Source organism: Sparus aurata, chromosome 5, assembly GCF_900880675.1.
Source record: "Sparus aurata chromosome 5, fSpaAur1.1, whole genome shotgun sequence".
In the NCBI taxonomy this organism is placed as follows: domain Eukaryota; kingdom Metazoa; phylum Chordata; class Actinopteri; order Spariformes; family Sparidae; genus Sparus; species Sparus aurata.
The window spans coordinates 31431896-31451980 of NC_044191.1; the positions used below are offsets into that span (position 1 = coordinate 31431896).

General features: G+C 44.3%; 1 protein-coding gene across 1 annotated transcript; it reads left to right on the plus strand.

The window, feature by feature from the left end:
* The first annotated feature begins 968 nt into the window (after nt 1-968).
* On the plus strand, nt 969-19526 carry inpp5jb (inositol polyphosphate-5-phosphatase Jb). The gene is made up of 13 exons (XM_030417381.1): nt 969-1665; nt 6132-6640; nt 8211-8318; nt 8566-8674; nt 12526-12642; nt 13462-13637; nt 13801-13912; nt 14277-14386; nt 14608-14815; nt 15670-15807; nt 15938-16021; nt 16102-16206; nt 16381-19526. Exons 2-13 carry the CDS (start codon nt 6144-6146, stop codon nt 16723-16725), a joined length of 2109 nt encoding a protein of 702 aa, XP_030273241.1. The 5' UTR covers nt 969-1665; nt 6132-6143; the 3' UTR covers nt 16726-19526.
* The last annotated feature ends 559 nt before the right edge of the window (nt 19527-20085 follow it).

Sequence of the window (20085 nt, forward strand, 5' to 3'; positions counted from 1 at the left end):
TGGGAGGCTGACAAACAGACAGTAGGAGTACAAGCTTATAACTTATAAATGTGTATCGTAAAATAAATAGACATTTAAGATATAGTACAGCAGGGCTTAAGATACATAAATGTACAATAAATATACATCCTTCTTAGAAAAAATTATAGCAGAATTAAAAGAACTGAAAATTAAATAAAGGTGGTGCAAAGTACAGATTTAGGTGCAACATATGAATGCAAGGTTTCGACTTATGATGCTCCAAATTACAAGAAATTAATTAACTTCACGAAAGCTGCATCATTATTACTTCAATAATGTGTAAACACAACTGGACAGAGAGGAGCCACTATGTTCCCATATCATTACTATGTTTTTATGTGACATTATGATTAGAACTAGAGGTAAATCTGCTGTTATATTACTAACAAAATGTACAAAGAAGCTGCATCTGTGTTTCTTTTTTTACAAGCTAATGCAAAGAAATACCTATTATGAAAAAACAAAACAAAAATTAAGCGAATCGGTGAGGTTCTTGAGACGACATTAAGACCTTGCCTGAAAATGCAAAAGGGAAAATGCAAAAATAAATAAGTTAAGTGGAAATGAATGTTTTATATCTTATGCATACATTGATAAATACATAACTAGAGGTAAAAGCAGCAAATAAATAGATACAATAGGCAGTGAAATGAGAAAGTGAAAAAACAGTCTCAACAGTTGAGAGTCAAATTAAAGCAGAAATGTCAATTTATGTCATATTTTATCACCAATTAATGGCTGCATATTTTATAAATTGTAATTTTAATGTGATTTTTATTCATTTATCGATGTATTTCTTTATTAATATCTGATTTCGTCAGTCTTTGTCCTCCATAACAACCCTCACCGCCAGTCTTAATTACCCCTCGCACTTCACCACTTCCGCCGCTAGGGGGCAGCGGCGCTTCCAGCATAGACCTTCACCACATAGAAAAGACCACTCACTCTACACTGTTGAATGGGAGACGCGGCGCGCGCCCTCGCGGTCCGTGTTTGATAAAGTCGTCATGGAAACCAGGTGTGGAGTCGTTTGCACGAGCGTGTTGTCACCTGCTCAGCGAACGCACGGTGTAACAACCCGCGCGTGTCGCTTCTAGCCGCCGCAGCTCTGTGTGAGTCGGACGGACTTTACAGTAATCGGCCGCCTCGTTAGCGAGCAGCGGCTGCTCGTTTACGGAAGCGCGCTCCGTCTCCGTGTCTCCGTCTGTTTTAATTTGAAGGGCACAGAGAGGCAGACTGCCGCCGCCGCTGCTGCTGCTGCTGCCTGTGTCTTTAAACGCGGGAGGAGCGGAGACGGTTCTGACATGTAGCCTGCCCCGCAAATCTGTTCGTCCGCACCGCTCCGAACCCACCTGCTCCCCGCCCGCTGTCATCACCCCGCTGCTGCTGAGGACGGCGACGGACGGACGGAGGAAGGAAGGAAAGGAAGGAAGGAAAGGAAAGGAAAGGAAGGAAGGGGCTGGGATGCCGATGGTTTCATCTGGAACGGAAAGTTCTTCTTCGTCTTTTTGGCTTCTTGTGATTTAACACCCTCCGAGCAGCGAGGCTCCGGACCGAACCGACCTCTACATCTGCAGAACCAAACGGTTTCCCGGAGGTCCATCAGCTGTTCGAACCCCCGCAGCACAGAAGAGCCACAAACAGGTAAAAGGTGTTGATTTGTATTCAGATTCGAGCATGACACCTTTCTAGAGAACGTGTAATGTGGCAGCACAGACACCGAGACGAGGAGATATTGTTGTTTACTTTCGTTTCATCACCTGTAAAGAAACACCTGACAGCTGATCCTCACGGTGCTGATGCGTCTACCTGAGAGGAGATATTGATACTCTGTGTCACATCTGTGTGTTAAAGCCTTAAAAAACATTATAATTAAGAGTGAACAATGGAAATAACCTCTTTATTCATACAATGACAGAGATTAAATATTAGAAATCTGCACTGAAGGTTTACAGTGGTGACATTTCCTTATCCACGGTGTTGAATTCCATCATATAAGTGCTATTAAAAATACATATATTGAAAATGTATGTCAAGATTAATGTCTGACAGGGTATTATAATAATCCCTGGCTGCTTCCTTCCTGTAAGAGTCATTGTAAAAGATGATGATGATGATAATAATTGTGTAATAACGTACACCTTAATATCTTTTCCATGAAAATCTCTTAACTCCTAGTAAACATCTGATCCGGTTCTAATATTTCCTCCCTCATCTCCGACACATACACACACAAATACATGCACACACACACACACACACACCCGCGTGTCTTGAGATCGTATCTGATGGCAAAACAATGAATTAAAATGACCTTCATCCTCTTTATTCAGCCTGAAAACTTGTCCTTGAAGCCGGGAGTGTAATTAGGCCAGAGTCTGCCACTGTCCTCTTTCAGCCATGAACACATCAGTCATTTTCTGTCTCTGTGTATGAATATGTACATCTTACCTTTGGGCCAAATACTATGTCAGCTACCCTGAAACCGTTTACATAACGGTGTGTGCCAGATCTGAAATGGCACATCACGTCTGGAAAAAAAAAGCCTTTTCTCTGGGTTGTTCATGTTCGTTTACGGCCCCTTACAGTGCCACAAAATTTCAGCGCCTCGGTTGGAGATACATGTTCAACTTCCTCGTGCGACGATCTTATCTGATGTGATAGATGCACTGAGGGGAGGACGTGGCTGCGAGCACAATCATCTGTAGCTACGTCCGATTCCAAAATGAGCATTTCTTTTTTCCAGCACTGATTATCACTCACTAAACAGGTTTTCTTAGTTGTTACCGCGGCAGCAGTTGCTGTGCCGTTAAGCTGCTGTTGCACGTTTTCACAAGTCTGTTGGCACCTTCATGCTTAACTGAAAAACCAGTAGCTGTGCAGGAAGGAAGACGTGTGCAACCACTTCTCTGTACGATAGATGTTCATGCAGATGTTGGCGTACATGCACTGTGCTTGTTCAGCATGCCAAACCAAGCGCAGAGGATTTATTTTTATCATCCCTAATGAGTTTTTGTCATTGAATTTGACTCCATAGCCAGGTTCACAGACAGATTATCTGACTGAATGAAAATGTTTATCCCAATTACTGGACACCGCTCAGTGTACGCGTGTCTACTGACTGATAACAACGTGGTGATGGTTTGTTTTTCAGTTCTACAGAAAGAAGCAGGATGAAGCGAATGTCTCCATTTGGCTGAGTTCTGTAATCGTTAATTGACAGACTATGAAACCGCAACGTACGACGTAATTTTGCAGGGCAGACATTATACTTTAGTTTGTCAGCACAATTCCTTCAGCGTTGGACGATCAGGAAAATCATGTTGACATCCTACAGTCTTGGCTGTGACCTGATCAGAAGGATGAGGCCCCCTGGATACAGGGGAGCGATACTTAGAGGCACTAGGACCGGGAGGAGCCATTTACAGCTGTGGCAGCAGCTGCCGGTGTCATTTCTGTCCGGGTCATCATTAGTATCCCCGTCACGGGGGCATATGGCCCTGGAGGCCCCTCGAACACCAACACCCTGCTCCGCTGTAATTTCAACATTAAACAGTGAAGAGGTGGAAAAACGTGTTAAACATGAAGGTTGGAATCACTGTCAACATTATGCAACCAAATAGGAAAGATCATTCGGCGTGAAGATACGGACGGCTTCCTTTAGACATGAAACGCGGTTACTGACCCTCGACTGACTCGGTCACCCAAAACTATCCGTGTTGTCAAATAATCCCATCAGAGGAGCCAAGAAGGCTGGCGAGAGCCTGCTGTTTGGGTTACACCACATCCTTCCTGGCTCTCTCAGCTCTCACCCCCTCAGGAGGGTGCATGTAAACACCATGACACATTTGTTATTATCAAATCATTCCACTCTCTGCTCGGTGAACGTGAGTGGAATAAGAAGTGGTGGTTCGACATGACTGTTCCCAGAAAGGAAAAATACTCGGCTCTCGCTCAGTCATACGTGAAGAAAAAGGAGCATTTTTGTGCACACAGAGAAGCCTCTGCATGTGCTGCTTCTACCTTTATCAGCATCCGCATCTCACGTTTTGAATATGTATTTATTCCGTAATCACCTTCATTACATCCTATACTGTGCCCCCTGTTCCCAGCAGTGCTTGTGTCATGTATTATACATGGTTTAAACATGTTAACATTTCCACCTTCCCTCTCATCTTCCAGTTTCCCCCCCCCCACCCATGTTTCGGATGCACATTACCGCAGATTATGATCTATGTCCGATTGTTGTGACTGTGGCCGCTGGGAACGCTGACGTCATTGATAGTGACTCTGAGGCGGTTGGCTGAAGGAAACAATACAGAGCACGTCGCCGGTAGGATCACCGCTGTCACCTCACGAAAGAGCACAGAGGGGGGGAATGAGAGAGGGGACGACTGGGAAGATTTAAGGTCAGGGAGAAACGCAGGACGGGTGAAACCAAATTGGCGGCGGGGCGAGCGGTTCGATGCAGATGCAGCGAAGGTGGGTGAGATGGAACAACAGTGTAGGGGAGAAGATGAGGGGAGAGGAAGGATTAGAGAAATGGGATGATAACAGAGAGAGAGAGGGAGAGAGAGAGAGAGGGAGAAGGGGGATTAAAGCTTGGAAAAATAGACAGTGCCAGAGGGAAGTGTGAGAGGATCAATTTGGAGACGTTCTGCAAAGAGACACAGTGTTGTCACTGAATGGGCCGCCTCGCTCGGCTCTCCCCCCTCGCCTCCCTCGGCTCGTTTTGCACCCACCCACTCCCACGTGTGCCCAGTCGCCCTCCCACACTCCCCCCCCCCCCTCCTCCGCTAAATGCCATACATGGACCATAGGAATACATTATACCCAGCCAGGCACCAGGTTATTGGTGGGCTGGGAGATGTTTCTGGGGCACATGTTGAAGTACAACCCCTCTCTGCGTGAATGTCGTGGCCTCCGCCTCTTCAAGGTCGTGTGAATCATTGCGAGAGAGAGAGAGACCATTTTTTTTCCCGCTCCCTGTTGACCAAGAATGTGTCTGTGATTCCTTCATGTCCGTGCACCTGAACGCACCGTTAGGAGTCCTCATGAAGGACATGAGATGGACATTCTCTGGTCCTTTTCTCACGTGTTCCCACCGCTGACTGATGGATCTGGGTCGGGCTGCCACGGTGTTCTGCCCAAATCAGCTCTTTTTAAAGCTCAGAAATGTCCACAGCACACAAGACCATGTCCCCCACATTTTTTTTTTTTTTTTTATCTCATAGGGATTTTACATCCGAGAATTATTTTGGGTGATGAACAATTTGCTGGTTATATATCGTTTTATCCGTCGATTTTGCATTATTGAATGTATTTCATGGCCTCGAGGCTCAATTTTCATTCATGCTCATCGCCGTGATCGCTCAGTCCTCAATTATGGAGCCTGGGATGTGAAATGCAGGCAAAGCAGACATTTATTCACACAGTAACTGAATAGATTTTTACTTGAATGGATGGCTTCAGATTCCTCCCTCTGCTGTGATCTCCGTGCAGCTCCTTCTCTCTCTGTGTGTTGTTGTTTATTTCCACGCTGTTGACTCTCGCTGTTCCGGACCGTGCAGCGGTTGCTCGTGTTAGTGTGTGGCAGGTGCTGTGAGCTGATATGAACTGACTGAGCATCTCCCTGGTTACTGGAGGACTGGCAGGCGGCTTAGGCACAACTAGAGAGGATGATAAACTGCGTCCAGGCTACACATCTCCCATCCAGGAGCTCTCAGAGGTTGGGACAGGAGAAGAATACAGCCTCCTCTTGTCCTTTCTCTTCTCTGCTTTTATGCATTTTGTTCGTTCAGATGTGCTCCTCGTGCAGAACATGCAGCTGTGCTCATCTGTTTCTAAGGCTATGAGAAGGCAGGTAATTGAAGTCATAACGGTGAGAGCCTGGATGACTCACTCAGTTGTCGTGCTGGGACAATAGGAGCTCATGACTAATCAGCTGAACTGACTTGTCATTCGTGAAAGAGGCTGCATGTTAACATTTCAGTGGTAGAAATGTCTCCGTACCTTCTCAGCTCCTTCTTTCATTTAGTTCTTATCACATTACATCGTCCGTGCTTTGGTCTTACAGGTGGAAACACTCATCTCTGTTTTCTTTCTCACAGAAATCTTAAGAAATGGAAGAGAATCCGATCCAAAGCCAGACACAAGAGGACAACCCAAATGGAGCGGCCGAAGCTCCAACAACAGCTCGGGCTCCAGCATCGGACACAGCAGCTCCGGACACCGCTGCTCAGCCTGCAGCTCCCTCCTGGCCTCGGCGGCCCCAGAGATGCGCCAAAGTCGAGGGCTCTGTTGACATCACCGAGCCCAGAGCTGAGCCCGCGGATGAACCCGCTCCAGTGGCCAACCAGGAAGAGAGCACCCCTGATGGCATCGCTGCAAGCCGCCCCAAACCCTCTCGCTCCGCAGCAGGCAAACCCTTAGGGGAGCGCACCGGGCCCAGCATGAAGTCTGGTCCGAAAGGTCCCGGCCACCACCCGATGAGGGCTGCCTCAGTCCCCGACCCACATGGCGGCAGGCCTGTGCCTTCTCACCTGAACCCTCATGCACAGAGAGCTCTCTCTGTAGCAGGCACAGCTGACACTCAGGCCCAGACTGTGGAAGACTTCAGGCAAGTTCTCTGATCTGTGTGTGTCCCGACGTTCATGTCTCAGCACGTCTGCGTGTTGCTTTTAGTTCCCAGACAGTTGAGAAAGACAGTCAACACTTCAGGGCTGCATGATTATTTTGGAAACATATCGGCAAGTTGTGGCGATTAACACTTTGTTCATAATTATTTAAAGTAGTAGTTCTTCCAGCTTTGTCACAGAGACGTTTCATGTTTTGTAATATGATCCGTTTTGGGGCTGAAATGTTTCCATTTAAGCTTCAAAAGGGTGACATGTTCTCACCTGGATGACCTGTTAAAGGTTTGTGTCTTTCTTTCCCACTGGATGTTCCTTTATTTCTGAAGGGTGTGTCTAACTGCTCCTTTGTTCTGTAGTAATGATTCACCACAGGGTAAACTGGATTTATGGAACTGATAAGGTCACTGAGTCAATGAACAACTTAGGTCAAAAGAAAAAAATAGGAAGAAGAACAGCACTTAAGTGTTGTTCTCGAGGGAACCTCTCTGTGTGTTGTAGCACAGAAAACATCTGATATATCGATCTAAGGTTTGAAAACTTGCAAACCAAAATGCTTTGTTTCATTTCTACCATCCACAGCTGCTCTGGGTGCCCTGCTGTGGCTGTGAGAATAGACTGTGGGACAGTTTAATGATAACACTGCAACCATAGATAGCTCTGCGCTTTTTATAGAACATTCTCTGAATTTCCTTGGGAAGCTTGGAACAACACCGATGTCGGCGCTTGATGGCCCCTCACTGTGCTGCATTCTGTGTGCGACTACCTCACGTTGTAAACGGAGAATTCAGATGTAATTTCCCTGACGCTGCCATTGCTGCATTTGATATAGCTCCTCAAACATGGGTAACATTTACAGTAGGATGTGTGAATGTGCAGAAATGTATTCCCTCTCTCTCTGAAGTGCGTATCCTGTTTGTCATTGTGCCTTTCCAAGGCCACCAGTCTGTTAGACAGCTAACGCACTGTATTTATACAGTCAAACGTCCTTATCATCACATTAATGGCTGATTTAAGTTCTCTAATTTAATCAAACTTGCATGTCTACACGAAGGTAGTGACTTCATACACGCTCTCCGGTCCCTCGTCTTGGTTCCTCTCTCTGACCTGCTAACAGAGAGCTCTAATAGCTAACGATAATGGAGTCTGCAGCCACAGAAGTCCCACAGAGCAGCTTTCAGTCGGATGAAGCGACCTCGCTAACCACAGGGCTTCCAGGGTGCCCAGCATATAAAATCCCATCGCAGTAAATAATTATCCCATAATAAACAACATAAAAGCTTTGATTACATTTCCTTCTACAGCATTTTAGATTCAACAGCATCAGTTCAGTGATGTTATGCACTGTCCTCTGCATATGAATCAAAATGTCTGGTTTAATTACATTACGATGATTGTGCACAGTGTAACTGACTCTTACGTGACATCGAAAAGACACATTGGTACATATTAATGCAAGCGTTCTTCTGTCTCACTCAGAGTGTGCACTTTGTGACACTCAGGTGTGCAGGACACGGTTGTTTATTAGAGATATGACACAACATCCTGTTCCCGCAGAGTGCACATCATCACTTGGAATGTGGGTTCGGCCACGCCCCCCGATGACATCACGTCCTTGCTGGGGCTGAACGTGGGAGATGGAAACACAGACATGTACATCATCGGGTGAGTGTTTTGTGGTGCGGTTAGTCATTCTGGTTTCTTCCACATAAAAGCTCAAGTGTCCATTTACGTTTTCACTCGTCCCACACGGACGAAGCGGACAATGCAGCTAATGAGCGGCCACAGTCGCGTCTCAGCCCTTATGGCAACGATTTTCCTCCTATTTAATAATCCATTACCATCAGCTCCTCTTACTTCTCCGTCTGGTGTTGACCCCTGTGTGCTGTTGTGTGTCATTTTTATCTTCAAGGCTGCAGGAAGTGAACTCTATGATTAACAAAAGGCTGAAAGATGTCCTCTTCACAGACCAGTGGAGCGAGGTCTGCATGGAGAGACTCAGCCCCTTTGGTTACGTGCTGGTCAGTAACGACTTTTATTATCAACACATATGCACAGTCTGGTTATTAAAACGCTCAGATGAACCGCTTAGATCCATGCTGTATGCGATCGCTGATGAGATCTCTGCTTTCTGCTGCTGTTTTCGGCTCATTTTGTTCCCTAAGCAACGGACGGAGTGATAATTTTATAACATGCGTGTAATGTCGGCGTATCTGCAGTCTTCCACCGTCTGCAAAGCTCATGATGCAAAGTCAGGCTCTCACTGTCTCTTGGTCGGGTTTATATTATTCACTATTTTACTATTTTTAATCTCATTACTGTATTTTGCACTTTTATTGTGCAATGATTTGCCCTCATCTAACAACTTATGAGGGGTTGGTGAAGCCCATTGGGGCACGTAATGCGATTTTAGGCTATACAAATAGACTTAACTTGATTTGACCATCTTTCTACCAGTGTGGGGAGGTAGTTTACTAAGAGAAGGTTTCATGTAATGGACAAATTCAAGGGGACATGGCAAAGACTTCCTAATAAATATTCCAGTAAGGTGTAGGCCTTAAAGGTGCACTCTGTAGTTTGATTCAAAAGATTTAAATTAACAAAACTGATTAAAAAAAACTCTTTCCACTATTTCTTTCCATAACTGAAATAAAAAAATGGAATGGAAAAGGAATTAAGGTCCCCACCTAACAGTTAGAAGCTAGAAAGATGGCAGGGTCCAGCAAAAATACATTTAACAAACATTAAACTACATGAATTTGTGTTCTGATTTAAATGTCATCCCCAAAACTACATAATGCAGCTTTACATTTTATAAATATCAGGCCTTAAAAGTAATTAAATTGCCTTAAAAGTCATTGAATAGCCTTACATTTGAATTTGTGATTCTTAATTGACACAAAAATGGTTTATAAATGTCATTCGTCGATCTTTTTTGTCAGAATGAGTCAAACTCCTCTGCTCATGTTAAAAACCATTAAACCTATTTTACCTGTTTGCAAAATGTAGATTAAGCCAAGTATAATAATAATAACCATATTCCTGCATAACATGCACCCAAGTTTGTGCAGGACAACATACCGTATATATCAATTACCTTTGTACTTACCAACAAAATTAGCATATAAATGTCTTGAAAAGGTTTTAAAAAGCATTAAATGTAAGTGCCTGTGTAGAAACCCTGTCCATACCAAACATTAAAAGCTTGTCTTGTAAAATATGCAAAACATCCATAAAGAGGTGGAAAATGTGTAGCGAAATCATCTAAAGTGTTTATTCTCTCCAGAACCGCCTGGTGTGCTGGTATGTACCATGTTTTGTGTGTGTGAGGGCAGATTACGTAGCTGTGGTTGGTGTTCGTCTGGCTGAATCTCAGCTCCGTTGGCATGGTGAGCCGGGGAGCGTGATCAGCTGTCAAGCCGAAACAGCCAGACAAATGTCTCCCAGGATGCTGTTTTATTTTTGGATCACGTCGTTGTCAGTGTTGATGGGATTCTGACAGTGAGACTGATTCTGTCCTCCAGCTATCTCACGGTCTGCTACGTTAGTTTAAAGCCTGTTGAAATCATCTCCATGTGACCTTTCTCCCGTACTTCATGTCGTGGATGTGAAGTTGGAGTTTGTCTTGAGTGGAGGGAGACACACGAGGCTGTCAGTAGGAGTCTGTCCAGTCATGATACGGTGGACAGACACCAAGTAACGAGACACCTCGTCAGTCGTTTCCACTCTGAGATCGTCCGCTCACCGGGACTCATTGTCAGGTTCGAGCTGTAAGTGCTGCGAGCACAAGAAGGCTCCCTCGAATCAGCCCGTCGCTGCAGAAACACGGAGCCAACGAGACATTTTTCCCACTACACAGCTGCTGATCGTCACCATCCTTTCTGTTTGAGTAAGCTACAATTTAAAAGCACACATTATCCCTGGCCCTAATCTCTAATTACAGCATGTTCACTCTCTATTGAAAGTGTTGCAGCGTGACTTCTTGAATGATTTATTAGTTTGACCTTTTCTTAAAATGTGTTGACTTGGTATTTTATTTATTACACTATGAAACTGCCAAACACACATTTTAAATACTGAGAGGCTAAGTTTGATAGTTTTTAACAATAATAAGTGTTTAGATTAGATCAAATAGGCACTGCAATAACAATCGCCTACCTTTGAAATAAATTGCAGTTTTTTCTGTAAAGAATATTTTTTAAGACGAGCTTAACTGCCTCGTTAACTCATCATCAAGCACAGTAATTCAAACTCAACATGAACTCAATAAAACTCACCTACACAGTCTCGGTTTGTCTTTCCTGATCACCTCTGGTAGGTTGAAATAAATCCTTGATTCACAGAGTAAGATGTGAAAATACTCCATCTCTACACACCTGCTGCCGCCTCTCTCGTCCCTGCCTGCTGAGTCTTATGGTCGTAGTCTTGGTCAGAGCCGCTGTATTATGACTGGATCTACATCTGACTGAGCCATGAGCTAACGGTAGCTAGCCACAGCCAAGGATGGCGAGCAAAGAGCAGCAGTTGTCAGTAACCCGCTATGTTTTTGGAGCTACCTTTGAATTAAACACATATGTCAATAAATCAGTTTAATTTAAGGTCCAGCTAAATCCAGCGAATGATATCTGATGTAGTTCTGTGTGATGAATTATAGTGAACGAGCATGTTGACGTCTCTGCGGTTGTCAGTATCAGAGATTTGGATGAGTAAGCCTTATTTGCACTGGACTTCTTCCAGATTCTCCAACTGCCCTGCGAACATCACACTTGTTACTCACAGCTCATTTCCTCATTCGTGCGTGTGTGCTGTACAAAGTCAGACGTACACCGCTGCACACATGCACTCGCTCTCTCTCTCTCTCTTTGTCTTTGTTATTAAATGTCTTTTCTGTTCTTAGACTAAATGTAGCGCGGCAGCCTTCGGGAGCTCCTCCAATGTTCACTGACGTTGATAAGAAACGCTTTTCAACCACAGTACATGCAGGCAAAGCTATATCCTCCCAGACTGTACACACACACGCACACACACACGTGCACACACACATACACACTCATTGTCTGTGTCCAACACACACGTACCACAACTAGAGTCGGTCCACTTCACGGTTCAGTAGAATCCATTACGCAACAAAGTTGCTCAAACAGGCAGTTAGTATACAAGCGAGAGGGTCTCATGTCACGTGGAGATGTGTGCCTCCATTACTGCCCACAAGGCATTTCCAGCAGAGTGTGATCATGCTTCTTCGGCCTGCAGTTGGGGGGGTTGGGATGTGTGGACCGCTGGAGAGAGAGAGAGAGAGGGAGGGGTGAACATAAAAATCTGGTGAGAGACTCGGTATAACGTGCAAATACCTCATCTTGTAACAATTCTTAATGCACTTGTCATATTCCAGCTAAAAACATGTGTACACAAATGTCAAAATCTGCATATTATTATGCAGAAGCAGAAGCAAGTGCAATGAAATGATGGTGGAGAAGGGATGGGTCTGACCATCAAGTGCCTGCAGTGTGGACACGTGTGGTTTTGTTGCCACGGCGAAGGGCAGACCACGAGCTCCGGCCTCCTTAATGTGCAGCGCTCGGTGTAAAGTAATGGGAGAGCTGGGCCACCGGCTCCTGCAGGGCGAAATGGAAATGCAAAGGGGGGGGTTGGAAAGAGGAAGGAAGAGTGAGAGAGTGAAGCGGAGCAGCAGAAATGAACTCTCAGGATTCAGCTCGGAGAATTTGTTTATTGAAATTCCTGCGCATGTTAAACAGATGTTTATACCGCTACCCTGAACTTTAAAGCTGCCGTCTCTTCAGAGTTATGCAAAGCTCAACTGATGACTGTTATCCTATTTTGCCTGCCTTGTCCGTCTCTCCTCGTCTCTCAGGTGACCTCACAGCGAATGCAGGGCTTGTTGTTGCTGGTGTTTGCCAAGTACTTCCATCTGCCCTTCCTCCGCGGAGTCCAGACTGAAACCACCCGCACCGGCCTGGGGGGTTACTGGGTGAGACGGCCACTGACACCATTCTGTGATCGGCACTGTGTTACGTAAACGTCACACATGGTAACTTAGCTGTACATAGGACGACATCTCATCTCAGCTGGAGTGACGTGGTTTAAGATTGTATTTCTGTCGCTCCTCTACACTTTCTACAAACTTCACATGCAGAGCAGGTTGTTTGCATTATCCAGAACTGATGAGGATGTTGTGGTTGTTACGTCCGTGGAGCATAATCTGGTGCAAATGACATTTACATGAAAGACTGGAGCGACTGCAGTCCAACCATATTATCAGGTCTTGTTATTTGATAGTCAAATCATGTTCCATCCAGGTTTATGAGACTAAAGATACACTTGGAGCATCCAGTGGGAACTGTAATGTGCCTGTAACAGCCCTAATAAAGTTCTGGAGGACGGCGTCCAAAGTGAAAGCCTCACTGTTTGAACTCTGCAGATTCTGCAGATTTCATACTGAGACATCTTTCGTGTTTTAGTGGGTCACAGCAGTCGGGGGGGACAGCGGGAAGCAGCCCACAGACTCATCCTGTCCCCCCACTGTGCACTTTACTGTTAGCATTAAGTATTGATGGCATTCTTCCCTGGTAAACTTCCTGTTTCTCTGTGACACACACACACACGCCACTCAATACAGTGAAAACACTGATACACCAGTAACTGTGTGTAGGAGCCCTACATCGCTGATCCAGTCATTTATTTTATTTTGCTCCCAGAGGAAATAAAGACATTCCCTCTCCTTCACGAGCGTGTTTCTTACCTTTCTGAATTATTTCTTCACCTCCCCTCTGCTTGCCGTTGCTCACAGGGGAATAAAGGTGGTGTCAGCGCCCGCATGTCAGTGTTCGGCCATACCATCTGCTTCCTCAACTGCCACCTGCCGGCTCACATGGAAAACTCAGAGCAGCGCATGGAGGACTTTGAGAGCATCCTGCAGCAGCAGCAGTTCGAGGGCCAGGCTGCCACCGGGGTTCTTGACCACGAGTAAGTCAGCGCACAAACACACAGATACAGACACACACACGGTTTCATTTGCAGAAATAGGCGACATCACAGTCATTTTGAAAATCAGCGCTGCACGAGCACTCATATACCTGCACGCTGACATCATGTATTTATGAAATAACTCTTTTTTTTTTTCCCACAGCGTGGTGTTCTGGTTTGGGGATCTGAATTTCCGGATCAATGACCTGGATATGCAAGTGGTGAAATCAGCCATCGATAACAACAAGTTTCCAATGTTGTGGGAAAAGGATCAGGTAAAAATAAAGACTGCCTAATAAAATCTAGAAAGAAAATTAATTTATCTCCCTGTCTTCCTGTTAGAATCACTGAATGCACATTCCTCCTCAGCTCCTTTGTATTCACTATACACTGGAATACTATTATATAGTAAAATCTTAACTGTACATCAGAGTTCTTGTGAAGACCTTTTATATGCTGAAAGGTCATTAAAATGTCAGGTCGTACATGATAAAATGACGTCTTTCTTGTGTGATGGACTGTGCACTGTGTATGTATTGCCACTAGAGGGCAGTAGAGAAACACTGTGTGGTTAACAGAGACATCAGTTGAGTCTGAACAGAAGTCCTCGGTGATGTTTGCTAATTCTCTTTGATACAGCTCAACATGGCCAAAGACAGTGAGACGGTGTTGGAGGGTTTCCAGGAGGGGCCGCTGAAATTCCCTCCCACCTACAAATTTGACACTGGAACAAATACATACGACACGAGGTGAGCGGTGCCGAGGGTGCTGTTATGAATTCTGGGCCACTGACCAGATATCACAGAGTCTGGCTCGGTAATACTCTCCTGTCTGAAAGGTCCTCACTCGCCTGGGGGAAGCATGAAAGTGCCTCTTATGTTTTTTCCCCATGTGCTGATTTTAAACAAGATGGACCTTTTTTTTCTCTCTCTCTTCTCTCCATCCCTCTCTTTAAATGTCCCCCATCCAGTGGGAAGAAGCGCAAACCAGCTTGGACCGACCGAATCCTGTGGCGCTTGAGAGCCACGGCGCCTGCAGGCACAGCGCTCAGCGCAGGGAAGCGTGGCTCCATGTCGGGGCTGACCAGCGGGGTCAAAGTCACGCAGCACTACTACCGCAGTTACATGGAATACACCGTCAGTGACCACAAACCAGTCTCCTCCATCTTTACCCTGCAGGTGAGACACGTCAGGGTACGCTGTAAATATGATTTATGGTTTGCAACACTTAGATTTGGTGCCAATACTGAAGAAAAATTTTACTGCTCAAAGCTTGCTCCTTTACTGGCTATGGAGCCGTAAAGGAGCTCAATGAGAGTTCTCATTTCAGTCTCGCTGTAGTCTTTTTTGGTCTCAAACATTTCTCATTTGTTTCTCCTAAAATTCCTTAGGAGCAATAGGTGAGACTTGAGACTTTACCGCCTAAACCTTGCTCCTTTCCAGCACTGGGGAGACATTCTGAAACGTCATTGAGAGCTCGATGAGATCTCCTTTGAAACTTACAGGGAGCCCAAGTTGAGATTTTCTGCACCTGTTTCTCAGGAGAAACAATTGAGAAACAGGAGAAATCAGCCACAGCCTCACTTTGGTCTCTCATAGATCTCATAGTTGTCTAGGAGAAATGAATGAGACACTACTGACATCTCTTTTCCAATTTTCATTTCCTCTGGGAATACTGAAACTATACTATTGTCAACACTGTAGTTTCAGAATCAACAGTCTTTAATATTTCTGAAACTTACATCTGGATTCAGCGTCAAAGATGGAACCCCACTTATTCTCACGAAAGTTGTTCAGTGGCGCATGAAGCCAGAGAAGTTTGACTTCCTGTATATGACATTTGACGTATCTTCCACGTAACTTTTTTGCACTGTGTGGCCCTCTACAGACTCTACAGTCAAGTCTTGGATATTCGCAAGCTAATAAACCTGACTCCCTCTCCTTTTCCGTACTTAAAAAAGCGCTCAGCTCTTATTATCATTTAAGATTATCTGACTTCACCATATTTTTGTCCTGCACATATTTTTCTGTAGTTTCCATACAAGGTGGATGTCCCCCTGGTCACAATCATGGTGGAGGATGAGTGGAATAGTATTGCTGATGCCGTAGCGAAATTCAAAGTGATGCCCAACTTCGCTCGCAGCTCCTGGGACTGGATCGGACTCTACAAGGTAAATTCAGTCTTAACATAACATAACAAGAACCCATGACAGCAGATCATTAGGACCAGCGTAACTATTATATCTGTGCATTACAAGTTTCAGTCGAGTGCTCTTTGTGATTGTGCTGCCGCCCCTCTAGGTGGGTTTCAAGCACCATAAGGACTATGTGGGATACGTGTGGGCCAAGCAAGAGGAGGCTGATTTTCAACGACAAGAGCATCAGGTAATCTGGATACGTGCTGAATTTTCTCAAGCTCTCATTTACTTTCACATTTAATCGACGTCTGAGTTAATGTTTTCCAGGTAACCTTTACCGAGGAGGAATTGCCCAAAGGCTCAGGGGACTTTATCTTGGGTTACTATAGCAACAACATGAGCACCATTGTGGGTGTAACAGAGCCATTTCAGGTAATCACAACTCTGACGTTTTAACCCCTTTGAGGTTAAATCAATGAAGTGCATTTCATCTTAGAGCAAATTCACATCCGTATCTTCACTTAACCTCCACTGACATTTAGCTTCTCTTGCTCCATATTCTACCCCCTCCACCCCACTCTTATCCTCGTTTTCATCTATCTTCAGATCCAGCTTCCCACTTCAGGTCTTGACCACAGTTCTTCAGACAGCTCCGACTTCAGCTCAGAAGATGACAGCACCGTTGTCCTCATGAAGACGAGGTCCCGCAGCCCCAGTCCGCGCAAGAGCAAGCACCGCAAGCATCGCAGCGGCAGCCACAGCCACAGCCACAGCCGCTCCAGCAGCCCCGCACAGGCCAAAATGAAAGAGCTCAACGTCACTGATGACTCTCCGTCCAGCACCGCGACAAAAGCTGAGAGCGAGTCCACAGGACGCCCAGCAGAGGGCAGCAGCAGCCGGCTGTCTGCTCCGGGGGAGAAAGGGAACGACACGAGGGATTCAGGGCTGTGATGCACAGACGAGTCCTGCTGCTGTCACAGGTCACATAGCCAACTGTTGTGTCTTTTATTAAATACATCCACGTCACTGTATGTTTTCTCTGAGGAAAATATACAGTTTTTGGCACCATTCTTTTCAGGAACAGCCATCTGGTTTGCCCAGAAGGCTTACTTTGCCTTGAGTTGTTTTATTAAACTGTGCACATTGTATGTTTTTTATTTTTTTTATTTGTAAACCTTCACTCTGTCCTGTGTTTCTTCTATCTTTGTCCGTTCTCAGGTGTGGACAGTACAGGGAGCTGACACCTTAGGAAATACTCAAGGATTTATGGTCATGTAGAGTAAAAGAGTGGTTACTTAATACTTTTTAGAAACCATCCTGCCTATTTTCTGACAGTGGCTGAAACTCTGCACTGATGTACCTACTAGTCACGTCAGCAGACCGCTTACAAGCGTTAGGCGATGCTTTTGAGATAAGAAGTATGACGCAGATGTTGCTCACAAATCATTAGTTTGCTTTAGTTGTGGAACAGATCTGCTCACACCTAAAGCCTCGAGGACTCTATGGTCCTCTTGGCCAGAGTGAATAATGTGTTTTATTCTAAAACATCCCATGAACGCATCACCAGCCTGGTCAGCACTCGATTGCATTATAAGTTTCTGTGATTCTGCAAACGGAGTTAGCCGTGCGCTTTGACTTGGCAGAATGATTCTACTCTTGTGCATATTCCCTGCTTTGGAAGTTCGGCATGAATTACACAGCAACATGATACTTAACATGCAGGTAGCATTTCAGATGTTCCACCAATGGGACTTAAAGTCCCTCCGGGGTGCATTAACAGAGCAGAACCAAAGTAGGTGGAGACTGGGGTTCAGGGTGCTCGGCCACTTGCCCCGGCAGCAGCAGCAGCACATGTCGGCGTAGAGAGTGAATGTGAGTGTAGAAAAAAAGCCTTTAAATAGACTGCCAAATCAGTGCAACGGGATGAGATGGGTGTGGGAGGCTAGCTGTCAGCTGACACTGCAGAGCTGTCTGGCCAGAACGAGTTCTTTAATTGTTGGCCACTAACTCTGCTGGTCCAACTAGATTGGTAACAGCTACAGCAATATCTGACCCCGGAGACCTGCGGTATATTGCTTGGACACACATGCATTTATGTGAGTTAATGGGCCTTATCTGCCTTTTCACAGTGGCAAAGTTACTTTCTGAAAGGAATTACTCAACAATCACAATGATCACATATCTGTTTTTATTCAATTTTTAAAACATATTCAGTTTCTGACATTATTGCATGATGTTCTCCACATGGACTTTTAGTAAAAATCTGACTGATAATCATCTCTGACAAATGTGAGCAGGCACTCTACTATGTAGAGCTTCCACAGGGCTTTGCATTACACTGTAGGCAGTATAATACAAAGCTGACATGTCCCACTATTGTGAAATATCATAATGCAAACATGATATTTCAAATAAATGAAATGTTCCGTTCTCATTTTTCAGTTCACGGCTCCGCTGTTTGTTTTCGTGTTTTCTCTCGCTCAGATCCCCCCTTACTGATCCTGGTGATTAGCTGACAGTGACAGTAGTCACAATAGTCGTGTTGCATTGTTACCGTGTGAACTCAGATGCACCATCTTAGACTCTTTGTACTTTTGGGCTGTTAGCGTAGGACAGTGTACACTGTTGTAGCTGTAACCTCAGTGTGTATGTCTGTAATCAGTTTTTGTGCGTATGTGTTTTTATGGACGCCTGCGTGTGTGTGTGTGTTTTGGATGGCAAGGTCGTGTGTGTGTGTGTGTGTGTGGGTGTGTGTGTGTGTGTAGCTAGCTGTCACAGTGAATGGGGTGTGACTGTGTTTGCATGGTTTGCTGCTGGACATACTATACATTCCGGTACTGTGATTTCGTGCCGTAAAGTGCTGTTTTTGACTCCTCTTTGTTATAATCGTGGCTGTGAAAATTGTTAGAAAAACATGGTAAGGACAGTATAAAAAAACTTAACTTCAGTATAAATGTTAGGAGAAGAAAATGCAGGGCAGTCGTGCTTGCATACATCTGAAATTGTTTGAATCATTTCATAGTGCATTCATGTATTTTCTTGATTTTGAAATGAAAAAATCTATCGGACCTTTTGTGTAGAGTAACATGTTTGAAAATGTTGATGATTGTATGACTTTGTCCTACTTTAGGTGATTTAGTATGATCAGTTCTGCAGTCATGACCATTGCATATCTATCGTGAAATGTTAATGAAAAAATGTGTCTACAGAATGTTATTGTTTTGTAATGACGTGGCTAAAATAGAAGAAATATGTATGTAAAGGACAAATATTAAGTATAGTAGAAAACAAAAATAGAAGACAATCTATGCCACAAAGATTATTTTACGTAAATTATTTATTTATTTTCTTATTTAACTGTTAAATGAGCCTGAATTCTGCTGGCCAGTGAGGGAGCATTATTTCAATGGAAATGTCAAATGATGTAACAGAATATTGATAATTATTTTCTTTTTCTATTAGGAACTACGAAGAAAGAGTTTGATTTCTCCAGTTTCCATTTTAGTCAATTCAGATCAAATGTCGCTGTTATTGTCTGAAATGGAGATTTGTTTAGTCTACAGGTCTTTGTAAGATTGTGAATCAAATTGTCAAAAAATATATATCATATGAAAAAATGGTTAATCTGTGTGAAAATCATCCAATCAGTGATGTGAGAAGGTTTTTAGGGGTTGCTTGCTTTGTTCTCCAACCCAAAAACTAGTGCAACTCTGTCCAAAGAAATAATATACTCCCTTTCAAATTGTGCTGTCTGTCTGTTTCCTGAGTCTCTTCTTATTTATTGCTATTTCTTCAAAAATGGGTAATTACAGTTCAATCTCTTGCATCTTATCATCTTTTTAGTTTAAGCATCAGACTAAGTGAAAAACATTATACACTGAAGAGTTCAAGTTTGTGGCTCCAGAGGAAGCTGCGTGTAATCTGATAAATTGCCTCCAGAGATGTCACTGATGTCACAGTGGATAAGTTGCATTGTGGGTATTGTAGGTGGCAGGTTTTGAAAAGCAGTCCACTTGCATTGCACTCCTATTATGGACAGTTTAAAAACCAAATGAGCAAATTCGATTAAGCAGAACCAGAGACATCTCCGGTATTATTCCACACATTCTTCATTCTTTTCAAAAGTGGATGCCTACATTACCCACAATGCATCTTAGCCACTAAGTGGCATCACTGGAGGCAGTTGGAGGCAGTTGATCAGATTACATGTAGCTTCCTCTGGAGCCACAAAAGGATGTATGATATTTCTTTCACACATTCAGTCGTACTCTCCAAGCCCTGTAAACACCCTTTAATGTTTAAAATTGATGG